The sequence below is a fragment of the Haliaeetus leucocephalus genome, unplaced genomic scaffold (genome assembly GCF_000737465.1).
Source record: "Haliaeetus leucocephalus isolate CR32 unplaced genomic scaffold, Haliaeetus_leucocephalus-4.0 Scaffold206, whole genome shotgun sequence".
NCBI lineage: Eukaryota > Metazoa > Chordata > Aves > Accipitriformes > Accipitridae > Haliaeetus > Haliaeetus leucocephalus.
In genome coordinates, this window is record NW_010972642.1 from 6,911,744 (window position 1) to 6,937,941 (window position 26,198).

Here is a 26,198-nt window from a genome sequence, read left to right on the forward strand (position 1 = left end):
TGTTTCCTCACAGGCAGTGGGAGTATGGGTGTCTGTGAAGAAACAGGCAACCCACTGGATGCTAGACATCCCTGAAAAGATAGACGTACACAGGACAGCCAAGCTCCCTGCCTAGAAAGGTGAAGCTCTAGGGAAAGTCTCTGATATACAAAGGCCATGCTTAATCCCCTTCAAGGGGGGATGGAGAGACAGAGCTGCAGAGATTGTGCAGGAAAGCTGGGCTGCGGGGAATCTGCATGTGATGCTGCATGGAGTTAGCATGTCAGGGAAGTCTTTAGTGGGGTTCTCAGTCTCCCCATAAGCAGTGGGGTGGGTTAGTCTACAGCGTTTGGGAGCTTGGTCCATGAGGGATGTTACAGTTATAAAAACGGATTGAAAATGCTTTGAAGTTTAGTTTGGATTTGAAAGTTGTATTACCCGTCCTAGCAGTAACTTTTAATTGTATCTCTGGAAATTGGTAAAATTGTCAGTCTGGCTGGGGAGGCATTGATTAAAACCTGAGAAAAGAAACAACAGAGAATGTGAGAAGAGCTGAAGTGAGAGAGAATTACTTACCTCAGCTGCTCTGCACTCTACTTACCTCCACTGTGCTGTCTGAGACCTTCTCTCCCAAATCCTTCTTGCCTTTGAAATAAAATGAAAGGTCTCACTCATGAAGTCTGTACCTCTAGTCAAGAGCTGGCTCTCATACTGTGGACTGGAAAGCTAAAGGGAGGGGTGTAGGTCCAAACAAGACTCTTGACTGCAAGAACAAATCCAGACCTTCTTCCAACCTGATGATAGCTGCTTAGTGGGGTAGGAGGAGGCCCCTTTGGGGTCCTATCCTTAGGTCTTGAACTCAGTGCCATTCTCACAACTCAGTGAGTTGGTAGCCACTCACATCTGTGCTTGATTTTTGCTGGCATACAAGCCAAGGCATGAATGGACACAAAGCCTTTCATACAAAGAGGCTGGTCCAAAGTGTTGGTGAGGAGGCTGGAGGAAGTTAAAAGGGCAGTTACTGTGTTGCATCAGTTCAGGGAAGAAAAAGTGGGCCAGGTTTTCCAGCAGTTACCTATGCTCCATCAGTAACATCTCTTTGCTAGATGTTACAGCTACAGACTGCATAATGAGACTTTTATGGCTTTTCTAGGGTATTCGAAGAATGCATATGTTCTCATATTTCCAGTATTTGCCCAAGGCTAATGGATACAAACCCGAACATTTCTTTTTGCAGTTATTCTCACAGGAATCAATAAGAACGCATTTGCAAAGGCAGCACTGCTTGACCAAGAGAAGTTGGGTGTCCTCTTACCTGTTGGAGAGCCTTGCTTAGACTGCAGTTCCATCTGGGCTCCATTGGTCCTTAATGAGAGAGTCTTTGCCCCTTGTTGTTTCTCTAGTTCCCCTGCAAGATGGACAGATGGAAGTGAATGAGGAGAGGGACGGAGGGAGGGACACCAGCACGTTGAAGGAGCAATATGGGAAGTCAGCAAGGAGAATTAATGCAAGATAATGACAAAAGAGTATCAAGAAGGGAGGGAGAGAGGAACAGCCAAGAAAAAAACAGAAACTGGAGAGGACTTGACATATGGAGGAACTTGCATATCTCCACATGACCTTCTATGTATGACCTGCATTTATACAGGCTATTGCTGCACAGGAAGGAACCACTGATGCTGAGCTACTTTGGCTCATCAGTTTACACACAGAAAGGCCATCAAAGGCTACATGGATATCTAATATGTGTAAGACAGGCCACAGAGGGACACAGTACATACTGCTTGTCCCCTAGAGATTCCTGGCGCGAAGGACAACTCTGCTAAGGCTACCAGACCTGTCTTGTACTTCCCAGCTATCTACAGATCATATTTGCATAGTCGAAGGAGTGTGGGATGGAAAAGAGTCTTCTGGGTCTGCCAGTCTAAGCTTCACTATTCCAGGCCACTGTATCATACACCCTGTTTCATAAACATCGTAAGTAGTTAAGTTCTTCCATTTCTCCTGCTGGCAGGTGGTCACAGAGCCTGACTGCTTTTTCACCCTATTGGTGAACACAAGAACAATCCTGTGCAGACTTGGGCTACTCATCCTCTTTCACCCTGTTCCTGAAGAACCCATTTCCTTTACCCTTTCTCCCTTGTAGACACATGCAGTACGATGGCATTGGAGTGTGAATTGCATTAGAGGCCCTTACATTCAATTCGTATCTGTTCCAGCTCTGTCACTTCTGCTATTGACTCTTTCAGATCTTCCACAAACTTCTGCATTTCCTCAGCACCCAGAGCACAGAAGTGTAGTACTTGTTTCTTCTCTGAGCCTGAAACTGGAGTCACCAGGGTGATGCCATGGGGGTAATCTGTAAAGAAGATATGTCAACAAAATAAAGAGGCATTAGGCATTCATGCTGGAGTAGTTAGCCGCATTAGTACCTCTGCAGGACAGAGAGTATCCAACATGAGTCCAAAGGAATGGCATGCCTAGAGTTTGTCACACTGCAAACTGTGGGGACCTGCAGCATTGTAGCCCTCCAAGGGAACAGAATAGCCAAGCTGCAGCAGCAAGCCAAGTGCCACCAGCACCACAGCGCTGCCAAAACCAGAAAACTCTAGCTCTTAGTTACACTTAGTGCAACATTGCCTCTGGGAACCTGAGCACAGAGGTAGGACTGTAAAGCCCTTCTGCACCTGTGGAGGAGTAAACAGTATATACAGGAGGCCAACATCACTTTTTCTCCTGTGGGAGATGCAGCAGGAGAGATTGGCTCCTGGAGTCAAAGCCAGAACAGCCATTAACATCCACAGTGGCAGGACTTCTCCCCAGTCTCTACGTCCATCAGCAGAGAACATCGCAGGGGTGTTAGCACAGCATGGGTGGGGAGCTCATTGTGCTGTGCAGAGAGAACTACAAAGAGAAAGATGTAGGTTTGTAGGTCTCTGCTTAGTACTCCCCAACAGGCAAAACACACAGGAATGTAAATGAAAGGACATGCCCAGAGAGTGAACATATCACAACAAAAGGCTTTGTGTTTTAAAGATCAGGTTGGGTGCAAGGGGTGGTGGCTGGAGATTCAGCCAACAGAAGCAGGAGAACAAGAGCGTGCAGAGAACTTGCTACACTTGTGACTGGACTGTCTCTACCTTTTGCTCAATGGCCAGTGGTTTCAATCCCTTTTCTCCTTCCACTTCACCTTCCTCTACATTTAATTTCTCTCTTCCGCTGTCCTGCTTTCTATTCTCCTCCATTGCTTTTGCATCTGCCTGCCTTCCCCATCCGCTTCCTTTATCAATCTTTACCAAACAAGTCAAAGGACCAACTTGCTATTTGCTGCCAGCCCTCAGCTCCCCCGTTTGTGTCCTAGGCCCCTTTTCCCACCCTGTGTCTGTCTCATCTGTTCAGATCACAAGCCTTTTAGGACATCTGCTTTTCTGTCTCTGCAGGGGATACACAACAGGATGCCTTTGCCAGAAGATCCTTGGGCACTCACAGGATAGTCACGATACCCCTGAAAGCTGATCCCAGCTCTGATGGTGCCTCCTGGGGATGCTCAGTTATGAATGACTCTTTTGTACATACAGGGATGTGAAAGCCTCTGCATGCTGCAGAGGGTAGGGTATTGAAAGAGAGACTCATGCTGCCGATAGGGTAGAGGGAGGATGTAAAAAACTTAGTATAGCCACAATGCTGCTACAGTCGTCCTTCCTTGCAGCATGTTCTGCAGGTGCTCACAAAAACCCCAGTGGGCATCAGCCATGCTTGCCTGGGACTGCTGTGCAGCCCCTCTGCCTGCACCAGCAGGAAGCCTGCCTGTTTCTGGAACTCCTCCACCGCACAACCAGCCTCAATCATGACACATCATGGCTCTATTCCCAGACCATCAAGGTCAGGCTGGCTAGGGCTGGCCTTTTGCCATGCTTTGGTGGGTGCTGTTCCAAGGGCTCTGCTTCTGTCTTGGGAAGCTTTCAGCACAGCACAGCATGGCAGAGTGCAGGGAGGCAGCAGCAGCACCTGAGGCTTTATCAATGTCAAAGGTAGAGGTGTGAATTGTGACTTTGGGCATGAGGGGAGAGGGGCTAAAGCTGGCAGCAGCAGTTTTGTCAACAAGGTTCTCCACCTACAGTTGGCTCCTGAGGGCTCAGTGAGATGTATCCAGGGATTGATTCCCTCATTCCTCCCCACTAGTGCTCTCTCTGCCACCATGACAAGCCACATCCTTCAATGAGCTTAAGTTCAGCCCTTCTGCAGGTGCTCAGACCTAGCAAGAGGTACAAGGAGCCTCTTTTCATCACACTGTAACCGCACAGTGATCTCCTCAGCACCAAGCCTCTGTTTTCTCCCCTACACTTGTAACCCTGATGGAATCTCTCTTCTGATGCAAACTCACGCTGGGTGACACAGCCCCCTCCCTCCTCCTTTTCCCTGCCAAACCCCTCCAGGCAACCAAGGAGCAATGAACTTACATTCATTCTCAAAGAGATGGAACTGCATCCCTAGCAGGCCGACTGACTTGCAAAATGTGTACGTTGAGGAGCTTTTCTTCTTGGGGCAAAGCTTGAGGATCTGTTGGAGGGAGAGATGCATCATTGTGCAGGGTGCTGCAGAACAGTGAGGCAAGAACAATGCAAACTGCTCAAAGCAAAAAAGCTTTTTGCAAGCTCTGTTAATTGTACATGGGAGTAACTCTTGGTGACTGACAGGCTCTTTGCCCAGAAAGCTGCCTGGCATGCTGCACTTGTAACAACAATTCTGAAATTCTGTATGCATAGCCCTGGGGCCCACTCAGCTCCCTGTCTCCCAGGGGTGCTGGCTTTTTGATGCCCACATTTCTGACTTCGCAATTCTCTTCACTGACGGCCAGATCAAAAGGCAAAGGGAAGCCTGTCAGAAATACCTCAGAGCTGGGAACAAGAGTATATATGAATGCTGTGCTGCCCTCACTCCATCAGCACTAGTTCTTATAGATCTGATTTATCCCATGGAGTAGAAGGGTAGCAAGGAGCAGAACCTCTCCCCAGGTTCACAACTGTACAAATGGGTGCAGAGGAATTGGTGGGGAAAGCCCTTGTCCTCTGCTCCTACAAAGGATTTGGTTTTAGCCTTACCTTTGCAACATCCACAGTTTCATTTTGCCATTAAATTCAGCAGAACTTCCATCTTGTTTGGCCTCCTCCCAGTCTCAGTGCATCTCTGCCTTCCCTTGTACCTGTCTGAACCCAGTTGCAAGGTTGCCAGGGCAGAACACTTTTAAAAGTGCTACACACATATGGGGCTCCAGTGAGTAATACCTACTCTCCTACAGCCTTTGCAATGTTAGAAGGCAGTGGTTTTAAAGTGTCTGGCAGGAAAGATTTAAAGTGCATGGGAGGCCACTGTCTATTATAGTACAAACAGACAAAGAAATGAACCTGCCTTTCATGAGATGAACCTCCCTGCTGGCAAAGGCATGAGAGAGAGCAATGACATTACTTGGATGACTGTAGGATGTGACAGTTTGTTTTTTCAAGGGTTAGAGGAGTTTTAGATTTGGTAGGTTTTTAACAGTGAAGGATCCAGAGCTGTTACTTACAATGTTGACGGACCAGGAGATGGTCTGTCCTTAGGACAGGGGGGAAATGGATGTTGTGGATTGGTTTTAGATTTCTATAAAGAAATCAGGGCAAGTTTTATCATTGCAGTGCCTAATTGCCAGAGCATACTCACCACCAGCAGGTCATTGAAGAGAAAAACTTCCCTCTGGTGAGCTGCCTGCTTCTGCACTTTGTTCACATCAGTCACTTCGTACAAGCGGCTGCAGCAGACCAGACGGCGATGGGGCACGGACAGAACCTGCAGAAGACCGATAAGAGCATGCAGAGGCTGAGGGAGGTGCCAGTGTGGGTCTCCCCCACACTCAGTCTGCACAGCCCTGCCCAGTGACAGTAGCACATGCCAATTCTGCCCGCTCTGCCCACTCAAATTGTCTCCTCACCATCACTTTTCGTCCTGGTGCAATAGCAGAGCGAGCTATGCCTCTGTGACCTGGACAAACCAGAGGAGTGGGACAGGCTATAGGCAACGCTCTTGCTCACACATCCTATCTTCATAAACCTCTGGCTTCCAATCACTGGGTGACTGCTCATCCTCTCTTATGCCACTGGACATCTGCAGGTTTCCTGGGCTTTGAGAAATTCTTCTGCTCATTTTGGGTAAACAGTATATATGTTTTTGCATTACAAATTGGTTACTGCTAAAGAAGCTGTCTCTGCATTTGGGGGTCTCTTAACGCCAGCAATCCTTAGGGAACTCATTAGAGACAGATGGGTGAAATTGTTCTCTATCACTTTGCCTTCCACTTCCTATGCCCTCACAAGTTCTGAAAGTTTGAAACACTGCAGAGCTATCACCGGAGCATTGGCAGGCAGGACTTGCATTGGCAGGCAGAACCTGCGATATGATTCTTGGGCAAACAATTACCGCACTAGATACTGTAAACTCCGGCCAAGATCCCCCAAAATTAGGAATGAATGAGATGATAGCAAGGAAGAAAATGTTTGGAGAAAAAGGAGTGAATCCATCAAGACAAGCAAGGAAAGTATTACAGAAGAGGAGGAGGGGCATAGAGCAAAAAGGCTGAAAAGAGGGCAGTGAGGGAGGTGGGGGTGAGAGGGGTGAGTGGATGGCAGCGGGGTTATGGGTGCTCACCGTTTTCATTCCAACTATGGACTTCTCCACTTTGGTGACATAAGTCACATGGTCCTCATTGGATTTTAGTTCTTTCTGCTGGATCCTCTCGTAGATCCCCACCACCAGCTCCCGTGGGATGTCAGCACCGTCATCCACCCCTGCCAAACACAGAAAACGTTGGGCAGGCTAGGCAGGGAGAAAAAGAAAGGGAAGAACTGGGGTCCCTGATAGGCAACTACTGCCTCTGCATTGTGCAGTGCTGGGAAGGCTGAAGGGAAAAAGTAATGCTTTACTTTAGGCTGTCTTCTTTCTTGCTCTAACATACCTAATGCACCAGCAGAAGAGACTGACATTTCTGAGGCCAATGCAGAAGATTTCATTATTCCATTGCTCTGCATGGTGGCTCCTTTCCATGTGTTCCCTAAGGTTTTATAGCCACAATTTCATATTCATATATCTTGGGCCACTCAGCAGCAACCCCTGCATTGATTTCATATCATCAGAAGTGCTAGATGTGGAGGAGATCTATGATGGGATTCAGCTGCTCCTCCTGCCAATACAAGCGTCAGCTCTCCTTTTTGCCTGGTGGTCTCCTCCATTTTCCTTCTGTGATGTCTCCTAGGAGTAATACTTTCCTATTACTCTGTCTGCAATACCTCTGTCTTGGCCCTGTCCCTTTCCTCTTTTACATCTTCTTAGATAACTCTCCAAATTTTGCTGTCTGACCCTTGCAGAGCCAGGCAGAAAAGTTTTGTTTCACCCTTCCCTAAGCCAAACACCACAAATTAAACTGCCAGTCTTTCCTCTTTCTTGAATTCCTTCAGTCATTTTATATTGATTTTCTCTGCTTTCCCTCCAGCTCCCTGGTCTGAGATGTACTACCCTGAGTGATGCAGGTGAGGAACTGCTGAGGCGTGGAGAGGCATTGTCATCTCCTGGCTCCCTCATTCAAGTCCTTGCAAATGTAGCCTGAATACTCTGTCTTTTTTCAAACACAGGCTGGTGAAGCTACTGACCTGGGCACTGGCCTGCAGGTGAGTCTGGAATGAACTGTCTCCCCTTGTCTGTAATGGGGTGACATTCACTCACTCTAGTGAGTTGTGATGTGTTACACACAGGGGTTGAGTGATCCTCACGTTGGCCAAATTCATTGTGATGTGAACTGGCAGATTTTCAAGCAACTCTAAGTGTAAGTTAACATAAAAAAAACTTTTGAGTTAGTGCTATCATCTGTAATACAAAAGGGGATGATGGCAGGTATCAGCCCCATTCAGTATCTCAGGAAATAACTTGAAAGAGGGCCTCAGTGTCACATTATACCAGTCTGAAGTGGATGACAAATTGGGGAAGGTGTGGGAGGCTGAGATGACACTTTCTCAACAGCAGTCAGGACAAAGAAACAAGTCAAAGGAACCCACAAAAGTTCAAAATCTAGACAGGGATTTACACGGGAAAAACTTTGAGGGAGCTTCATCTGAATTGCAGATATGCAGTAAGAGACACTTGGAAGATGGCTGACCTTGGATGACCTTAGGAGTGAACACGGCTTGGAAATTAGACAAGGATTTGTCTAGATATGATGTCGAAAAGGCCAAACAATACCAAACTGCATTAGCAGATCTGAAAATAAGGAGGAGGCAGCGGCTCTATATATGAGTATGTTGTGACCACATCTGAAAAAGTGCTTTTAGCAACCTATTACCAAGATGGGAAGGACTGACCTTGAAAAACAGAAGAAAATTGATTTGGGGAACTGATGTATCAGAAATTGCGAAGAGGTAATGTATGCATGAACTCTGTCACACCTACCGTTACTATAAGTAATTGCAAGCAATTAAGAAGGGGAAGATTTAGCCTGAACAGAAGGAAAATGTGTTCATGTATTCAAAGCAGCAAGGAGGGGAAGAGCTTGTTTAGCACAATCCAGCAGGGTCTAAGAAGGATGGAGCTGAACAACAGGAAAATGTAATACAATGGATTGCTTCCAAGCAGCTAGATCTATTAAAAGATGAAACCATCTCTCAAGGAAAATGGTTGGTTTCTGAGAAGGCTGGACAAATTTCTGCAGAAGACAAAGCTTAAATTTTCCCCTTCCCCAGCATCCTAGAAGACACCTCAAAGGGCCCTCCATGTCTGGCTCACAGGCAGCAACAGCAACCCCGGAGAAAGGCAGCTCCACTAGGTTTTTGCTGCCTTCACCTAGGCAGAATTTAGAGCAGAAAGAGGGCAAAAAAAATCAAAGCAGGACCCTCACCTCTCAGATTGCGAATGAAGTCCTCCAGCATCATCTTCCTGTCAGGCTTGATGTTGGGGCTGTACATGTCCGTATTGAGGAGGATGATTGCAAAGGCCAAGATGAAGATGGTGTCCGGGTTGTGAAACTGCTGGACCACATCTGGGTTACACATGCAGTACCTCTGGCTGCAGCAGGAGGGATGCACACACTTAACATGGAACATGGGAGTCCTCTGCTCCAGGGTGGCAATGGCTTCATCACAAATGGATCAAATTCCTCCTTTAACTCCACCTCTCACACAAATGAGAAGGAACTGACTGCTCTCTGAAGGCAAATTTACCCACCAATGGCTGAAGTAGACCACTGAAACTTCAGCCTTCTTGTCCTCAAGAACCCAAAGAGCAAGTGAGACTAGAGGACTACTCAGGCTGGTGTCACTATGTAAAGGTAATATAGGAGGTGTCTACTCCAGCCTGCCTTCCTGAGGGCAAAGCACTCCTCTGGATGCACCAAAGGAGCAACCCAGCACCCCTGCAATCCCCAGTGCTCCTCTTCCCGTGAGTCACCAATGAACAGGGAGTCCCTTGCTGGCAGACATGTCAGGACTGGCCTCACTCTGGCCCTTGGTACTCTTCATGCCACTGAACATCTGACGAGAACATGGCTCTGCCGCAGCAGTGACACAGAGGACTCTGTGCTTCAGAAGCCCCACCATGATCACCTTCTTTGGAAGGGAGGTCCCTGGCCATTCACTCCATGGCTGCTGCATGTTTTCTGCCTTGGGTGTGTTCTCTGCTTCCACCTGGTTGCAGCAGCGGGGCTGCAGGGCTCATTCTCTTACCTGAAAGCCTCAATTAGCCGCTCGACCTTCTGCGCCTCCCCCTGCACGCGGATGTGGGCCTGGAATTTCCGCAGGGCTTCATCCAGCTCCATGCCTGAGAAGTCCATCTCGTCCACCACGCAGCTGTGGGAGGGGGACACAGCCTTCATCAGCACCTCCCACTGTGGAGGACACCAGGCAGGCTCCTTCACTGCGGTGCCAAGGCTCAGTCCCCAAGGGAAATGCCATGGGAGATGCCCTGAGACATCACTACAGCTGCCCAGATTATACTTAAAATGGGCAGTAATTTCAGACAAGTGATTCCTGCATTCTACAGCAGATGAGTAATTCTTGTGCCTAACCATATATATATATGTGTGTGTCTATGTATATACACCATGACATATATACACATCATATCATACCATATACAGCATATATGTTTACATATACACATACAGAGAAAAAATATACATGTATTGATATTTATCTGTACCTATACAGATACAGATATCTAGACATCTATATTGACATAGATATTTAGACACCTCTATCAAACCAATATCAATATAGATACAGATCCATCTATTTCTGCCTTTCCTATCATGTGGTAATCCTTCACATATTGTCCATTCCTCCCTCTCTCTCAGCATATCCACTTGTTCACTACCCCCTTATCCATCCTTCTCTTAGCTCTATTCACTGGGCTGTTCCTGCACTTGTCCTCTCCTCACCTTCCATTCTGTCCAGTATACATCCCCATTCTTCACCACTCTTCACTTCCACTCAACCACTGCAGCAACAACGTTCATTATGTCTTTAAAGACCAGACCCAGCTCAGAGAAAATAGGAAATGGAAGCTGTTGCACAGAATTAACATTGCAACATCAGCTGGCTTGTAGCATCAAGGCTGGGTAAAACTCTGCCCATGCAGACAAACACCAGGAGTCCCCAACAATTCACTCTGTCCAAACCCCTATTCACTTTATACACTTCTACCCATTCCACACAATCTTTTCCATTTCCACCATACTTCACTGCCATGCTTCCCTGTTATCTGCTGGAAATCCTTCACCTCATACATCTGGTATCACTTTTCCTTTCACAGTGATGCATTGCACACTGGTAATTCATAGCCAATTTAGATACCCACAGAAGGGGATGCCACCTCTCTTGTTTCCTGCTGAAGCATTTTTAGCTTATGAAAGTCCTACTGTTAGTCTCCAAAACCTACTACTGCAGTTCTTGCTGTCTGCATTAGTCAAATAATCTAGTTATTCTTACTACATGCTATTTCAGTCATTTGTAATGACACCACCTTCCCCATGTGGCTTCAGCATATTTTGCTAGCATATTCCTACCTTTTGTGTCCAGGTCATTACTGCAAGCATTAATCACAAGACTAGACTCAGAAAACCGCTCATAACCTCCCTTAGGCCCAACTTCCCATTTCAGCAGAGTATGTAGGCACTAATGTCTGCATCAGCCAATTCTCTCCCCCATTTATGATTCCTCTGCTAATTTCTCCATTCTCAAGTAACAATTTCTCATGTCAAATGCTTTGTTGAAGTCTAGAATTACCTTCTGCATGTGCCTTGTCTAGAAAACCAGTTATTTTAACAAAGACAGACACCGAATTAATCTACTCTCTGCTGGCTTTGGTATGTACCACTTACCTTCCTGTCTGCCATTATTCTTTCCCATAAATAAATTCTCAAAGCTGACATTCTATCTGACAGACCAAGAAATTCACAGGTGCCAAAATCCCATTTTCTTTAAGCCTTTCTTAAATACAAAGTTACTAATTTGCTCATCTTCAGTCACATGGCACCACCTTGACATTACAAGTATATTAAAAATTCAAGGACTTCATATTTATATACCTTGGATGCTAATTCTATCTCTCCCCCCACTTTTATTTCATCCTCTGTATTGTGTTTTGTTTGCTTTCTCATGTTGTAAAGGATAAACTGACCCCAAATTTAAGGTTAGGAGGAAATTTTCCCCAAGACAGGTTGTCTGGGACTGTATGAGGAAAATAGAGGAGGAGGGGATTAGCTCTCTTCTGGATCCTTCCATTTCCTAGGATTATCTGGAAATTTTACCAAACAAACCTCTGTTAATAAAGGGATGTACTGTCATCAGTTTCTTCTTCCTTTCTGTGATAAACTGGAGATGTGTCTGTTGGCATTTTCTACAGTGCAGCAGTTTGCTGTAGGCTGTTGGGAGGTGTTTTGTGAGCTAGGCTGTTGAATGCCATGTGCAGCCTTGCTACAATAAAAATCTATTGCAGGATGTCTCAAATGGGTGAGGGACAGGGTTCAAATGCTCAAAGACGTCTCTCCATTCCTCCATTCCCCTATTGATTCAAGAGTTGAGATATCACTGCTTAACTGGAGTGAATCCCACAGAATAATTTACCAAGAGCTCTGGCTGACCATAGTGTTCAGTACCTTCAAAGGCTGGAGTCGTTACAACCTCAACTAGGAAATGTGGGCTCTTTCCCCGCACAAACTCCATATAATCAAAATGTAGGAACAACTGGTGAGGAGCAAGGGCAGAGAATCAATAGGGCTGCTCTCATAGAAAGTCTTACATGAAACCTTTTTTTTCCTCTCCAGGAGGTGGACTGCAGAAACACTCACAAATGGTTTCTGGCAACAGCAAAAACTTCCTCCACTGCCTCTTTCCTTTGTTATTTTTATTTTTCTCATACTTATACTCACATATCCCTTGCGTTGACATCAAGGCATTCTACTTCTTGGAATTTATCTTTGATAGTAAGAAAAGTTTTTCTCTGGTTGGTCATTACTGTGTTCACAGCTGCAACCACCTCTGCAGTTGGACTTCTGTTATTATTTTTTAATCCTTTCCAATGTGTGATGTTTCTCAGCACTGACCCCAGTGATTTTGCTGCTATTGTCTGCTTCCAGACATATGAAAGCAGAGTCCTTGCACACACTAGTGAGACCTGCTGAGGTCACCCTAGTAACCCCAATCCACCAGCATTAAATCATGTATCTTTTGCTCCCTCCCTCATTGATCAATCCTTTCCCCTCCACACAGGCTGCTCTAACACATCCTCCCCTTTGTGTACAAATCTCAAATAATAAAGTCAATGCCCTTAATACAGAAAGCATCAAGTCTTTATTAGCACAAGTAGGACAAGGCAGCTGTTTATAGCTCTTTTCAAACTCAAACAGGCATTGCTACATGAGTTATGCTCAGCTTCTCCTTTGAGAGTTTCTTTCATGGACTGACAGATGCAGGTTTACTTTGTAAATTCTAAGATGAACTCCTGGGACTCCCTTCCATTTGTCTCTCAGCCCAAAGAAGGGTGCTCCCTGTCCCGCTTACTGAGAAAAGTTGACCAGGCAGAAAGGACAGGTTAGGAAGAAAGTTTGACTCAAGCAAAGTCAGCCTGAGCTTGCATTTGACTTATCTGACAAAGCCTGTGCCAAAGGCCTGAGGAATAGCTCCTAGAGGAGCCATCAGGTACGCTGCTACTTTCTGCTGCTAGACAGACAGAAAGAATGGCGGATCGTAGCTGTCTGATATTTTTTGTGAGTAAATTTGACACAGCAAAGTCCATTCAAAGAGCCAAAGAGCTTTGTGCCATGGGGCTGCCATGTTCCTGCTCCTCTTCTAGGTGGCTACAAGTTTTGCTGTCTTGCCTGACCTCAGATTCCTGTACAGACTCCCATTAACTTTCCAAATGCACGGTGGTGCCTATGTCAGATCTCCTCTGAAATGCAATGCAACTTTTCTTTGTGAAAACAGAGCAAGGAAGTCTTTTCTTTGCAAGGTAGAGACCCTGGAAGCTGACATAAGATAGCTTGTCAAGTATACTGCAAAAAGTACATTGATCTCATCAGCCTGCAGAGCTGCAATGTGAAAGGCAGTGTAACTGCATGCATAAGGGGAGTGTCTCTCCCCAGAACTGGATTAGCCAATGTAAAGACAAAGGTTGAGCTGAGAGCGGAAGGCTCTCTGCATCCAAGGAATAAACCAGCAGCTTATGTGCATGTGCCAAAACCAGTGCTGAGTTCATTTTTCCACAAACAGCAGAATGCTTGTGAGATGCCTATTCCAGGACCACCAGCATGTCTGAAGGATAATGAAGCAGGGGCAGAGTAATGACCTTATAAAAACCTCTCCTGTTTCACTCCTTCCTTCTCACAGACTTGTACCAAGCCACTGAATTGAGCTCACAGTGCATCCAGAGATGCATTTAGCCCAGCACCCGCAGGGACAGGGCTTTGGATGTTTGGATCATGTTGCTGAAGTTAGCAGGAAAAGTGCGGACACCCTGCCTCATAAACAAGGTGGTGGACTTTGCAGGCTCTTGTGCCACCTGTATACATGGGGAGCTTGGTCTGTCCCGAGGCACTTGGCAGACAGGCACCTGACAACTACAAAGAATTGCATGCCAGGTGCCAGGACCAAAGGGTGGGCTCCTAGTTGGGTCATTGTGCTCAGCTATTACCTCTGTGGTGGCCGTACTGCCTCCTAGGCTGCAGGGCATAGATCCCCCCAAAAGGGGGTGGACATAGTGGCATCAGAGCTGTGAGGATTTAGCACAGGGCTAAGCATGGCAAAAAAGCCTTGCGGTGAAAGGGTTCAGTGAAGGCAAGAAGCAGCTGTATCGTGTGGGGCTGGGATCTGTTCACCCAAGCATAATGACCTATTTTCCAGCTTTTCCACTCAGGTGACAATGCAGCAGGAGCTGGGCTGCAACTAGAAGCGTCTGTAATGAACCTGCAGCCCATGCTCAGGGAGGGAGCAAGGGGGGAGGCAGCCAGGTGGAAAGTTTAAAACCACAAGGCACAAAGATATTAATAAAAAACATCCCTCATCTCAGCTTCCCTAACCCTACAAGCTTTCTGAAGATGAACAAGGCTTAGGGTGGACTGCAGAGGAAGAGCTCAGCTCCCTGGGAGGAGGCTGCCCTGCACGTTAACTGAGGCTCACAGAAACAAGAGTGAGCAGGACTTACTGATTCCTTGCACCAGTGGGCACAGGCATATGGTTCAATCCTGCCCTCTATGCTCTCTTTGTGCAAGGGTAGCCTCTACAATGGAGACCATGGCCCACTCCAGTCTTCCCTTTCTGGGGAATGCTGCACTATGTGTATTGCCTGTTTTTTTCTGGGGCTGAATCATGCCTACTTGTCCTCCCAGGGTCGTTGGCAGGTTACATGGCTACTCACTTAGGCATCCACTCCTTCCTAAGCAAGAAATTGCCTAGTGTACCATGCCTTGCACCAGAGCTGCCTTGCAAGGTGGAGAGCTGTTCCCACTCTAGGCACGTTGGCCATGCAGGGGAGCGTTCTGTCCAGCATTCATCTTCCCCTCCAAGGGACGCTGGGAACCCTTGTCCCCCAAGGGACAAAGGAAACCACTGTTTCCATGGGCACATAAGTAGGTTCAAGCTGCACCTTCAGTCTTTGCAAGCCTCGCATGGAGAAGCTGCTCTTGTTCACAAGTTTGATCTGTGCCACAGCTCTGCTTGCAGCAGGTCAGAACTGCCTAACACATTCTTCCCTCTGTCCTGTTTCCATCACATCATTATCTGTTGCTCCACAGCACAAGCTGCAGCACTGTGCTGCTCAAACCCTCCTGTAATGCAAGACCCCTATTGATCTTCTGTAATGTCCTCAGTGAGAAGGCAAAAGGAGGCTAGTTTGGGCTAACCTGTCAAGTTCACTCTGCTAGTCCAAGAGGACACTTCTTTGAGAGACAGCCTCTTCGCTGGGCTCCCTGCTCTGCACTTACACTCCTAAGAGCAGCTTTTCTTTCCCTGACTTCCCATGAGAGAAAGAGAAGACAATACACGCTTGACAGACAGAAGAGCTGCTCACCCACAGGGACAGTGTGTCTAACAACAATTTACAGTCTAACACCAACCAGCCCCTGACTCAGCACAATGTCTCCTCTGCTTGAATCCCTGCCCCTTTCTCCTCTGGCAGCAAATGCACCCGGACAGCCACTTCTGCACTTCCAAGTCCTGTGACCTGAACACAAACTATCCAGTACCAGCAGCACAGCCAACTCCATTCATGGCATTGCTCACATTATCTTGTTCATGAATGAACTGTAAATGGAAGCAATTCCTGAGTCAGAAACAGGTAGAGGGGAAGAATTAACTAAAAGGAAGGGACATAAGAATGAAAGAGAACAAAAGCAACAAATAAACACAGAATGAAGAGTGCACAAAAAGAAATAAACAATACATCTGAGCATGTAATACAAAAGAAAGGAATTAAGAAAGGATGCAAGAATGATGATGTGTCTATGTGTCTCCTATAAAAATATGTGTTAATGCCTTGGGTCTGACTTTTTCAAAGTAACAAAATGATTTTTCTACAAAACTGCTCAGCACCAGATCAGTGTTTTAATGGCCCAGGCCACCTCTTTACAGCTGTATTCCCTGGACTGGTAAACATTGAAACTCTGGGGTAGGTCCCCAGTAACTCCTCGAGCTGGCTGCAGGGCAGGTTGTGGAAGCAGATTCCCAGCAGAAGAGGCTGGATCTTACTGGGGGGTGCTGGATCATTTTGAGTGGTTGTTACTATGGGATGCTCAAAATTGGTTACAGATGGGATTTATTCCATGTACCATAAAATGCCTAAAAGCTAGATGTCCAGCCTAGCACATTGAGAAAAACAATACTCTTGAGGGACCTGTGTCTCTCCATTGACTAAAGGAATTCATAAATTTATAGAAGACACTAAACTTGGTGGTGGCTAACAATAGGTGAGATAAATCCTACTTTTAAAGATTGAAGCCTTTTCTGCAAGAGAAAATGATGTACTGCATCTCCCTAAACAGACAGGCCTGAGCAGTTTAGTGTTACCAAAGGATGTGTGCCAATTATAGTCAAATACTGTTGAAAATCCCCTGCTCACTCCCTTGTTCCTCTGGCTAGCGTGTAACCTGGGCAGCTCTGCCCCACCTCCAAACGCACAAGGGAGGCTGACACTTTTGCAGATGTTTTAAAAGCTGTCCTATTATTTATTCATGCAGTTGGGTTAATTCAACCTGGCTGCAATAGAAACAATGCTTACAATACACAATTCTAACACAAGTTTTAACATCGAGCAAAAGCTAAACTAACACAGCAAGTGGCATCAATAATTGAAATTGCTTTCAGGAGGGAGAGGATGGGCCAGGAAGGCTCCAGGGCCAAGTCTGGGATGTGAAAGAGCAGACACATCTCTGCCTGCATATGGTCCTGCTCACTGCAGGTGGTCAGAGTCTGTCCAACAACTACTGCCTGCTCATGGCCATCCTGCCTGGGCATTTGAGCTTGCCAGGACTAGCAGTGCCTATTCTTCTTCTGCGCACTTGGGTCACAAAAATGACTGTGGCACTGGGCAAATTGTGCAGAAGCTACTGTAGGAGCTATCCTGTCTGCCACCTGCTCTCCAGGGAATACCATGTACCCTAACACTGGCTTGCTAGGTGTGTGTAGATGTGGGGACTGCGAGATAGCCCTTGCAGAGTCCATTCTCCGAACCGGTGCCCATGTTCCCGAGCTATTTTGATTGGCGTTGGATCAGGAATGAGAACCAGACTAGGCCTTAGACAGCTCTAAAATGCCAAAAGGTCTTTGAGCTGTCTCTTGCTCCCACACAAACAGCTCAGAAGTTGTGACCAGCCCTTGAGCTATAGTGCACTGGAAAAGCCAGCATACTGTACTACACCGCCAGCCCTCTTCTTCCTGCAGCATGGACAGGAAAAATGTCCAGGATGATAATCCTGGGCCACAATTTCTCCTGGCAATGCCTTGTTTCCATGTATGTCACACTGCTGGGTGTGCAGCCATTGCCCAGCCAGCTCTCACAAGCAGCTGATGAAAATTTGCTTGCAAAACCCACTAACCATTGCTATCCCCAAGCGCAGAACTGACACAAGAGGAGAGTGAAAGTACCTCCAAACTGCACAGATACAACCAGCTGAATGTGTGTGCTTTTTTGTTCCTGTTTCAGAACATTTTGTGTATATTTTATGTTTACTTTTATCTTTGCCTTTAAGGAAGACGAATCAGCAATTTATTGTGAAGGGGGGATGGCAGCACAGATTGTTAGTGCAAGAACATCATCTGTTGCCTGGAGAGATCAGACACAGGTTTGAACCTGGAATTTAGACTCAGTTGCTTGATATATGTCCATGTACACACAGTCCATGTCTAAGATGTCCACGTACACATAGCTTCAACAGCTCAGTTCCCATCTTGAGCCTTGCTTTATATATCTGTGAATAGGATGGCAGGGTCACTCCTTCATTGAACATTTGGAGCACTATATTGAGAGGTGCAGTGGAAACTGAGAGTAATCAGCATGATGGAGTAAGGCCACCTGCTTTAATGGCCCTCCTGCAACATGCAGAGACAAGACAGGCAACCACAACATAGCAGCTCCTGGGCATTGAAGCTGGGAGGCAGACACCAAGCTTTGCAATAAGGCCTGTTCCCAGGAGCTGCTGACACAGAGTTTGTAGTCACATGTGAGGCAGAAGAACATGCTCATTTGCAAGGACGATGCCAAATTTAGGACTAGAAGGAAGTGCCAGCCTATTGCTATTGCAATATTTCCCTGTCTGTGTAGAGGCTAGGTTTGGACTTCAGCAGAGTATCTGTCAGGGGAAGCAGCCCACACATCGCTTGCTGAAGAAAAAGAGGCAATTACTTTTAATTGTATCTCTCAGCATGAAGAGACTGGAGAGAACATGTGTCTTGTTGCTGGCCAAATCAATACCCATACAGTATATTAAAAAAAGAGCTGGACCAAAGGTCAGGTACCTGCAGCAATAAGCAGCAGCAAGTGCAGCAGGAATGAATTTTGAAATCTGGGCCCAGATTTGTCGCTTGAACTGGCATCCTCCAGTCTTTCCCTGTAGTAGAAGTGGTGTGTGTATTGGATTTAGGGTTTCTGTTTGGCTTGGTTCAAGAGAAAGCACTGCAAAATTCAAGGCATATAGAGAACATTTTGGAGAATGGGAGAATATAATAAAGGATCCAGTGCAAAGGACTTCCTGCTTAATGGAAAGGCAGCTCTCACTAAGAACTGTGCTTCTGCCTAATAAAAGAAAGACCCAGCTGAGTGCTGGTCATCCCTTGAAACGGGTCTCTGAATGAGCTTGTTGCCCCCAACTACACAGGTCATATCACCCTGCATGGCAGCCCTCACATTCACGCTCTGGTGCAAACTTGCTCTGCTTTCACTCTAGCGGTTCTCAGGGTGGGAGAGGTGGTGTCCTCTGTTCCTGATGTCCCCTTTTTATCATACAGAGAGCTGCGCTTTCTCCTTTTCCCTCATCTGAAGTAGATCAGGACCAAGCAGGAAACAAAGGCTCATCTCAGTTCCCCAGGCCTATCTTTGCAGAAAGCCTGTCATCTTGGACAACGCTCAGAACAGCAGGTAAGATGCTTTTCTTCCCAACACTACAGACCCTGCTCCTGAGATGCTGGGGGCTGACAGGTTAGCAATGGTTACTATGTGGAAGGCAGAGCAACAGGCAGGCACTGAGGTAGTATAGATACATTCACAGGATTTTGCAGCCCAAACTGCAAGACTTGAAAGAGAAGAGAGGTGTTTGCTGAGAGATACATAGCTTGTGTGACCAGGAGAGGGTCATGGTGAGAGAATTCAAGGGAGCAATCCAGCAAAGGCAGCCACTGAACAGAAGCAGGGAGGAAACCTGAGATCTTGTTCAGAAAAGAGGCAGCTCAGCCCATTGAAGTTTTTGGAGTGGGGATGTTCCTCAGTGCTCTGTGACTGCAGTGGTAACGATAAACCTTTAGTAGCATGCTTCCTCATGCAGGCCTCTTCATTACCACAAACAGGACCAACTCGCCTCTTATTATCCCCATAGCGCAGTTGGACAAACTGAAAAGTCCACCCATCTCAAAACTGGACAGAAAGAGAACCAGGTGTGGAGACAGGATTCACTGCTCCCTGCTGGTCTTGCAGCAAGGAGCAGCTATTTTTCCTCCTCTGCTTCTTTTAGTACTTCCCACAAAGCATCAGAGGTGCTTTATCTGGATGGGGCAAGACCCCAGTCACAGAGTTTCCCAGCCACAAAACCTCCCAGCGTCACTAGTTCTACCACCCGATGGTGCTGAGCTCCTGCTAGATGATCACAGGCCCTCTGAGGAGAGACTGAAATGAAAGGGCTGCTGACATTAAGGGGGAAACACGTTGCTGGGAAGTGTACTGAGAGGTGCCAGACAGGGAGTGGGAATGGTGAAGTTCCTGCAGAGTGCGGATGGAGGGGCATGGAGGACGGGGTGCTTGCTGGTGCGGTCAGGGGCAGAGGGGGCTGGCAACCCTTTTACAGAGCAGGGAGGAGGGGAAGAGGTTTCCACACTTACTCCAGGACGTCCCTGTTGAACTGCTTCTTGCTGTTGCCCAGGAACTCCCCGATCATCTGGCGGCTGAGGCCCTTTCGCTGGAGCAGGAAGTGTGCCACCCCGATGGGGGTGTCCGGGATGAAGCCTCGGGAGATCAGGAACTGGATCCCTTTGTCTGGGTTTCTGAAAGGGAAGGACAGAGACACGATGAGTTTGCATGATCTCTCTGAGGCATTATTGCCTCTGTCCCACCTCATGGCTTGCAGCAACGCAGCCCTCGGTATGTGCATGGGCTCCTATGAGTTCACGTGTGTGGCGGGGATGGACTGGTGAGGGCCAGGAAAAGCGACTTGGAGGAGTCCCCCCCAGTTGCCACTGAGGACAAAAGGATGGCATGGGACCTGCTGTGTCACTTGCAGCACCTGCTGTCACCTGGCGATCACAAGTGCCATCCCACTGCCGCAAAGGATCCTGCTGCACCACAACAGCCCCACCAGTGACTCTCTTATGCCATCCCTCTGCTCCAGGGTCAAAGGCTTTTGTATCCTCCCTGCCCCAGCTTGGTTTGTTTAGGGTCCCTGTGAGGACACGATTAGACTGTGTGTCCCACACAGACAGCACAGGAAATATTAGTACGTTCAGCTGCTCCAAATGCAACCCACAGAGAGCTGTCCCCAAGGACCGGCAGTGAGAGCTGGGCACATGGCCCTTACTCTGGGGGAGCTGGGGTTGCACCCTCTGTAGGGCAGACAAAGGCAAAGGGAAAAAACGTGACTGTGAAGAGACTAGGAGACATTGCTGCCACAGTCTATGGGCAAATGAGGCTCAAGACACAAAGGGGGGTAACCAAAGGTGGGCACTTTTTCTGTGAAAAAAATAGTTCTCTTTTTCACACATTTTTAGTGCTCAGTGTTGAGTCACACTTTCTACCTTCCTCACCTGAGCCTAGTGCTGGCTGCCTGAACAGAAATCCCATGCTCAGATTTGCCTATCTCTTCCTCCGCTTTCCCCACCCTTAGCTGTGCTGTTCTTCCCTCCTCTGCTGATTTACCCCCTCAGGCAGAAATCTCTGTGTGTGGGTGGATGAGAGCACACACCTGGAGAATGCCTTGTCAGAGCTGGGAGAGCTGTGTGCAGCTCCCAGACGGAGGGTTTTTCTCCCTCTGTGGCTGTGAGTGCCTCTCTGAGAACAGGTCTGGTGCTGAGTGGGCCTGACTGCCTGGTGGTGGGAGTGATTTTCTGCTTGTTAGTGTGCCAGTGTCTGTGCCCACATACGCAGCTCTTGGGGATAGCGCATGTCTCAACAAGCACACGTTTGTGTGTGTCCATGTCCTGTACATGCAGATTTCTCTTGCACCATATATGCTCATCAGAGCCCATGTGTCTGCATATTTTGGCTTTCTCCTCATGTCTCTTATAAGCACACGTGCTTCTATGTATCCTGGGAGCGGCTGTGAGCCTATGTGGTGACAGGAATGAGTGTGTATATGTGTATTGTGCAGGAGGTTTTCTTTCTATATTTCAGTCTGCCCCACTGAAGGGTGTCTGTCATGATGCACTCCTGCTGAAAGGAATTAGTGCAGTGCCAGGAAGATTTCCACATTCCTTTGGTTCTCTGAGCTGGTGAGTGGGGAGAGGTAAGAGGGTAGTTTCTTCATGAAAGGATGTTATGCTTCCATCATTAACCCAAATTCAGAGATCTTTGTCAAAGCTCAAGGAGTGAATTTGCTCAGGCAGTTTCCTGGGGTGAGGAAAAGATAGGATGAGATTTCAGAGCACGTGAATGCATGATATGCACAGGCACAGACTGTGACACTGTCAGCTGGTGAAGCATGTGGGTGAGCAACATATGTCTAGCTATAAGGGGATCAGCATTCAGGAGAACGGCCTGCTCCTTACAGGGCCCTCATGGGTATACAAAAAGGAGATAGGCTTGAAACAGTTCTGCTTACTCTGTAATGTCACAAACTAAATATCCTGGGCAGTGTGGCATCCCTGGAGAGAGTGGCTGGGAGAACAAGTCAGCCCATGAAATTTATGAACTGGAAAGCTGAAAGATCTGATATTGAAAAACACGAGCCTTCTTTGGGGAAAAGCAACAGTGCACCTTCTGTATTATCACACAGATCTCCTGGTTCACCTTTGAAGAGCACAGGCAAAGTTCTCTGCTAAGTGCAAAGGTCATATGGTCAGGACTAAAGTCAAGCTAAGCAACAGAGATTCATAAAATGCACCTCCACCTGCACACTTTGGTATTTGGCAAGGGACAGTATGATGTTCAGAGCACGAGTATGATCTCAGCTACACTGGTGTGACTCCAAAACCACTGCACTGACTTTGGATTCACTCCAGAGGAGCTGGGAGCTGAATATGGCCAGAAAAATGCAGCTTACACACTGGCATGGATGTTCAGATTCCAGTAGAGATGGCGCACACAATGCAAGAGGATGTAGGATAAAACAGTCCAGCTGTGACAGCCCTCCTGCACTGCCTAGACTATAACGCAAATATACTTGCACACACTATTCTTCCATGAACAGCAGCCTTTCATCAGTTTTTCCTGAGATTCAATTTGTTCTTCACAAAATCCTGATTAGCAGTACAGCATTTCTGCCACTGAACGCCTGCACATCCCATGTACTGCAGCATACAGCTTTTACCCAGATGTGCAGCAGACAACTTCGCTTCCATCTCTCCTGAGCCTGGTCCCTGCTATTTTCTTTAGTGTTGCAGGGGTGTTAAGCACGGCCAGCAAATGCTGCGGGATTCCTCACGTCCTGCTGGCTTTCCCTCTGCCCACGCAGCCAGCTGCCCACACACACTGAGTTATTACAGCAGCGCTGCATAATGAAGCATTCTCCGTTCCAGGGATTCCACCCCCTCACTGTGGAGTGGGGATGGGGAAAGTGCCACAGCAGCGCAGCATCAGTGTGTTCCCAGGGGCCTGCTCCAAGCCAGAGCGCTGCTTTCTGAAAACACAGTGCAAGGCCAGATAGACTATGGCAGGTGCTGCTAGCAACTGCAGGCTTTCAGCTCTCGGTCCAGGGGACCGGTCAGCAAAAAGGATGCACACACACATGGCCTCAGCTCCATGCCCTATGGATTGGTGCCCACATTGTAAATCCTACAATGGTAAACTGGCTCCTTGCTAGAAATTGGCAGGGAAACCAACAACCAAATAACTCCAGAAAGCTGAATGGCCTTCCCAGCCCCTTGGATGGAGGTGCGCTACAGTGTCACAAGGGGAGCCAGGTGTCCCTTAGGTCCCACTCAGAGCATAAAAAAAAAGGTTTCACTCCCCAGAGCTAACACATTAGTTCCCTCCCTCCCTCCCTGTCCTCCAACGTTTTGTCAAGAAAACTGAGCCTTACAGGTTACCACACATTATTTCAGCAGCTACTTTCAAGGGAGCAGGGGAGGCCTGGCTAGAAAGTTGTCTTTCAGAGCTCCACAGAAAGTCTTCTATCCCACAGGGTACTGCAAGATGCAGTGAACCCAGGTCACTGAATGAAGGAGGACAGCAGAGCTGCTTCCCCAAAACAGACCTGGCGCTGCTAATATGTCATATGAATGTGTGCCAGGCAGATTGGGGGACGAGGAGAGACTGTGAAAAAGCATTTTCCCTCCTGCTTTATTTTCACATCAGTGCTCATGTCGACTGTGCAGGAACCAAAGGAAACTACATTGGGTGGAGGGACTCCTGCCAAGCATGGCTGAGAATACTGAAACACTTAGTAGCAGAGACGTGAGCCCCACGTCCCCCTCCAGAAGTACACCTATCCCAACACAAACACCAGAATACCCGTGTGGACCTGGAGCTATCTCTACCATAATCACCCCCCACCCGTGTCTGGTGCCTACCTTCTCCCATTCCAGCCTGCCTGTGTTCATCAGGCAAATCTGCGTGTGCCCAGAACCTGACTTTGATATGTACACATGGACTCGCCTGTTCACAGCCTGATCTCAAAGCTAGTAAAATGGCCTCCTCAGCTCTGTAAGAGTCCCAAATCTCTCTGCTCTAACATCACTTCAGTTCTGGATGTGCTCTGAGCCAAGCCCTGAAAACCCCTCTTCTAGGTTCCTGCTCCTGAAGTCCACAGCCTCCATACTACACATATCTAAATCATGTGCATTGCCCCCTTGTCTGTGCAAAGCTTCTGCCTAGGACTGCACAATCTTTAGTCCTTGCTCTGACCAGAAGGCCTATGCCAATGTGTGGCAAAACATTCATCTAGTATGGGTGCATTATATCCCCAGCATCTTCATCAGGGGACTCAAATGGAAACCAAGACAGCATAAGATGAGAGTGTTATGATGGAGCAAAAACCAGTATTTCTCATGGCTTGTTTTGATGAGAAAACTCTCATCGAAAGGCAACGAGCAAATCTAAAGCTCCTTACAGGAGCTCAGCTGCTTTCTGCCAATCCAAAATAGACTATGTGTCACCCCTTGAGTTAACCTCTTCTGATGGTAATCTCTGGGCTGCTCTGCTTTTGCTTTCATACCTACAGCCTTTTCATAGGATATCACTCAGATGTGTGAGAGACTGAGATGACTAAACCTGGTCTGTCAGGTGAATATCCACCCAAATACCAGAAGGAAAATGACAGCCAGAGCTCTCACACTGGGCTAGCTAAGCTCAACTATACCTCTCTCTTTACTTGGAAATGCCCCATGTTAAGTAACCAGGGCTGGGTTTACAATCCCAGCTATGCTTGTTCCTTTGCAACAGAGTAGAGCAGGAGCCTAGTTTGCAGGGTCAGCTGGTGAATGCCAAATGGACAGCAACTGGGACTGAAGGTTTAGAATTCAGCAGAGTGTGGGCACTACTCATGGGGCACTGCGCTTGTTCCTCTGTTGGGCAGAAGATCAGGACAGCACTTGGGGGACTTTAGGGAAAAAGCTTCTGGGCAGCCAACCTGTGGTCTGCATTGCATACCCAGATGCCCTTGAATAAGAAAGAACTTCGCGAGAGATGGATCTAGACCAAGAGCCTGCCATCATCTGTTCCTGTGAGGCATGAAATAGGCTGGGAAACACAAAAGAGGAAGTCACTTACATATTAAAGAGGTTCAGCCCAATGCGGTAGAGGCGCTTCCTCATGGTGTCTGTGGAAAGTGTGGGGGACTTGCAGCTCGCTGGGTTCTCGCAGTGGTACCTTGGGAGGCTGAGAATCATGGCCTGCAGTGCTTCTTTCGAGGACACCTCAGAGGCTGACTTGGCTGAAGTGGAGGTGCTGCTGCTGCTCAGCTGCTCTGAGTTGTCTGCATTCTCAGACTCAGAGCCTTTGCTTTGCCCTGTCTCATTGCTAGCATCAAACTGGAGCTTCTGCACTGCCATCTGCCCAGGCTCAGCACCGCTGTCTTCCGTGCCATTAGTACTGACATTCACCTCGGTGGAAGTGTGGCTGTTCTGGAAAGCTCTGGACTCAGGTAAGCTCTCTGGGGCAGCCGGTGGTTCACTGGCTTCTCCCTCTCCTTCTCCTGGGCTTTCTTCAGCCTTGGTAGCTTGAGAGAGCCCAGCCTGGGCATTGCTGCTGAGGCAGTTTGCCATGGACACCGAGGTAGACGATGAAACAGAGATGTTCTTATTGTCAATCTGGACTGTGACATCTCGAAAAGCCATCATGAGAGTGCTGCTGCTCTTGGGTAGGGTATCTGGCAGGAGCCCTTCCTCCTTCTCCTCGTCCTGCAGCTCAGCTTCTAAGTCTTGGTTTGGCTGCATTGAGCTAGCACTGAAGGTCTCCCTTATCTGGTATGAGCCCCCATCTTGCAGTGAGCACATGGTCTTCAGGCTCCAGGTGCTGAGGGCATCATCAATAGACTTGGCCAGGGACTGAACTTGTTCCGTGAAGGAGTCTTCCAGCTCGGTCAGAGCCCCACTGATGGTGGCTGGCAAAGATGGGGACCTCACCAATGGGATGCCCACAAAGTTGTATCCCTCCACCAGGGCTTTCTCAGCGGAGAAGCTCTCTGAGTTCTGGACCCGGACTTTCCTCAGAGAGATGCGGCGTGGCATGCGGCTCTCCAGCAGTGAGTTGCGGATCTTCTCGAAGTTCTTGCTGAGTTGGTACTGCCGGAAAGCAGTCTGGATGGTGCAGGCTGCCCTGCGAGATACCAGGTGACCGCCATATTTGTGCTCTAACAT

The 26,198-nt window shown here is 47.7% G+C and overlaps 1 protein-coding gene across 1 annotated transcript; it reads right to left on the bottom strand.

The window, feature by feature from the left end:
• Nucleotides 1-422: 422 nt before the first annotated feature.
• IQSEC3 (IQ motif and Sec7 domain 3) lies at nt 423-26,198 on the bottom strand. The gene is made up of 11 exons (XM_010566212.1): nt 25,111-26,198; nt 20,073-20,234; nt 9,720-9,842; nt 8,897-9,063; nt 6,661-6,800; nt 5,680-5,805; nt 4,440-4,539; nt 2,177-2,338; nt 1,295-1,387; nt 581-624; nt 423-497 (listed from the first exon to the last, which is right to left on the bottom strand). The coding sequence occupies exons 1-11, from the start codon at nt 26,196-26,198 to the stop codon at nt 423-425; spliced, it is 2,280 nt and encodes a 759-aa protein (XP_010564514.1).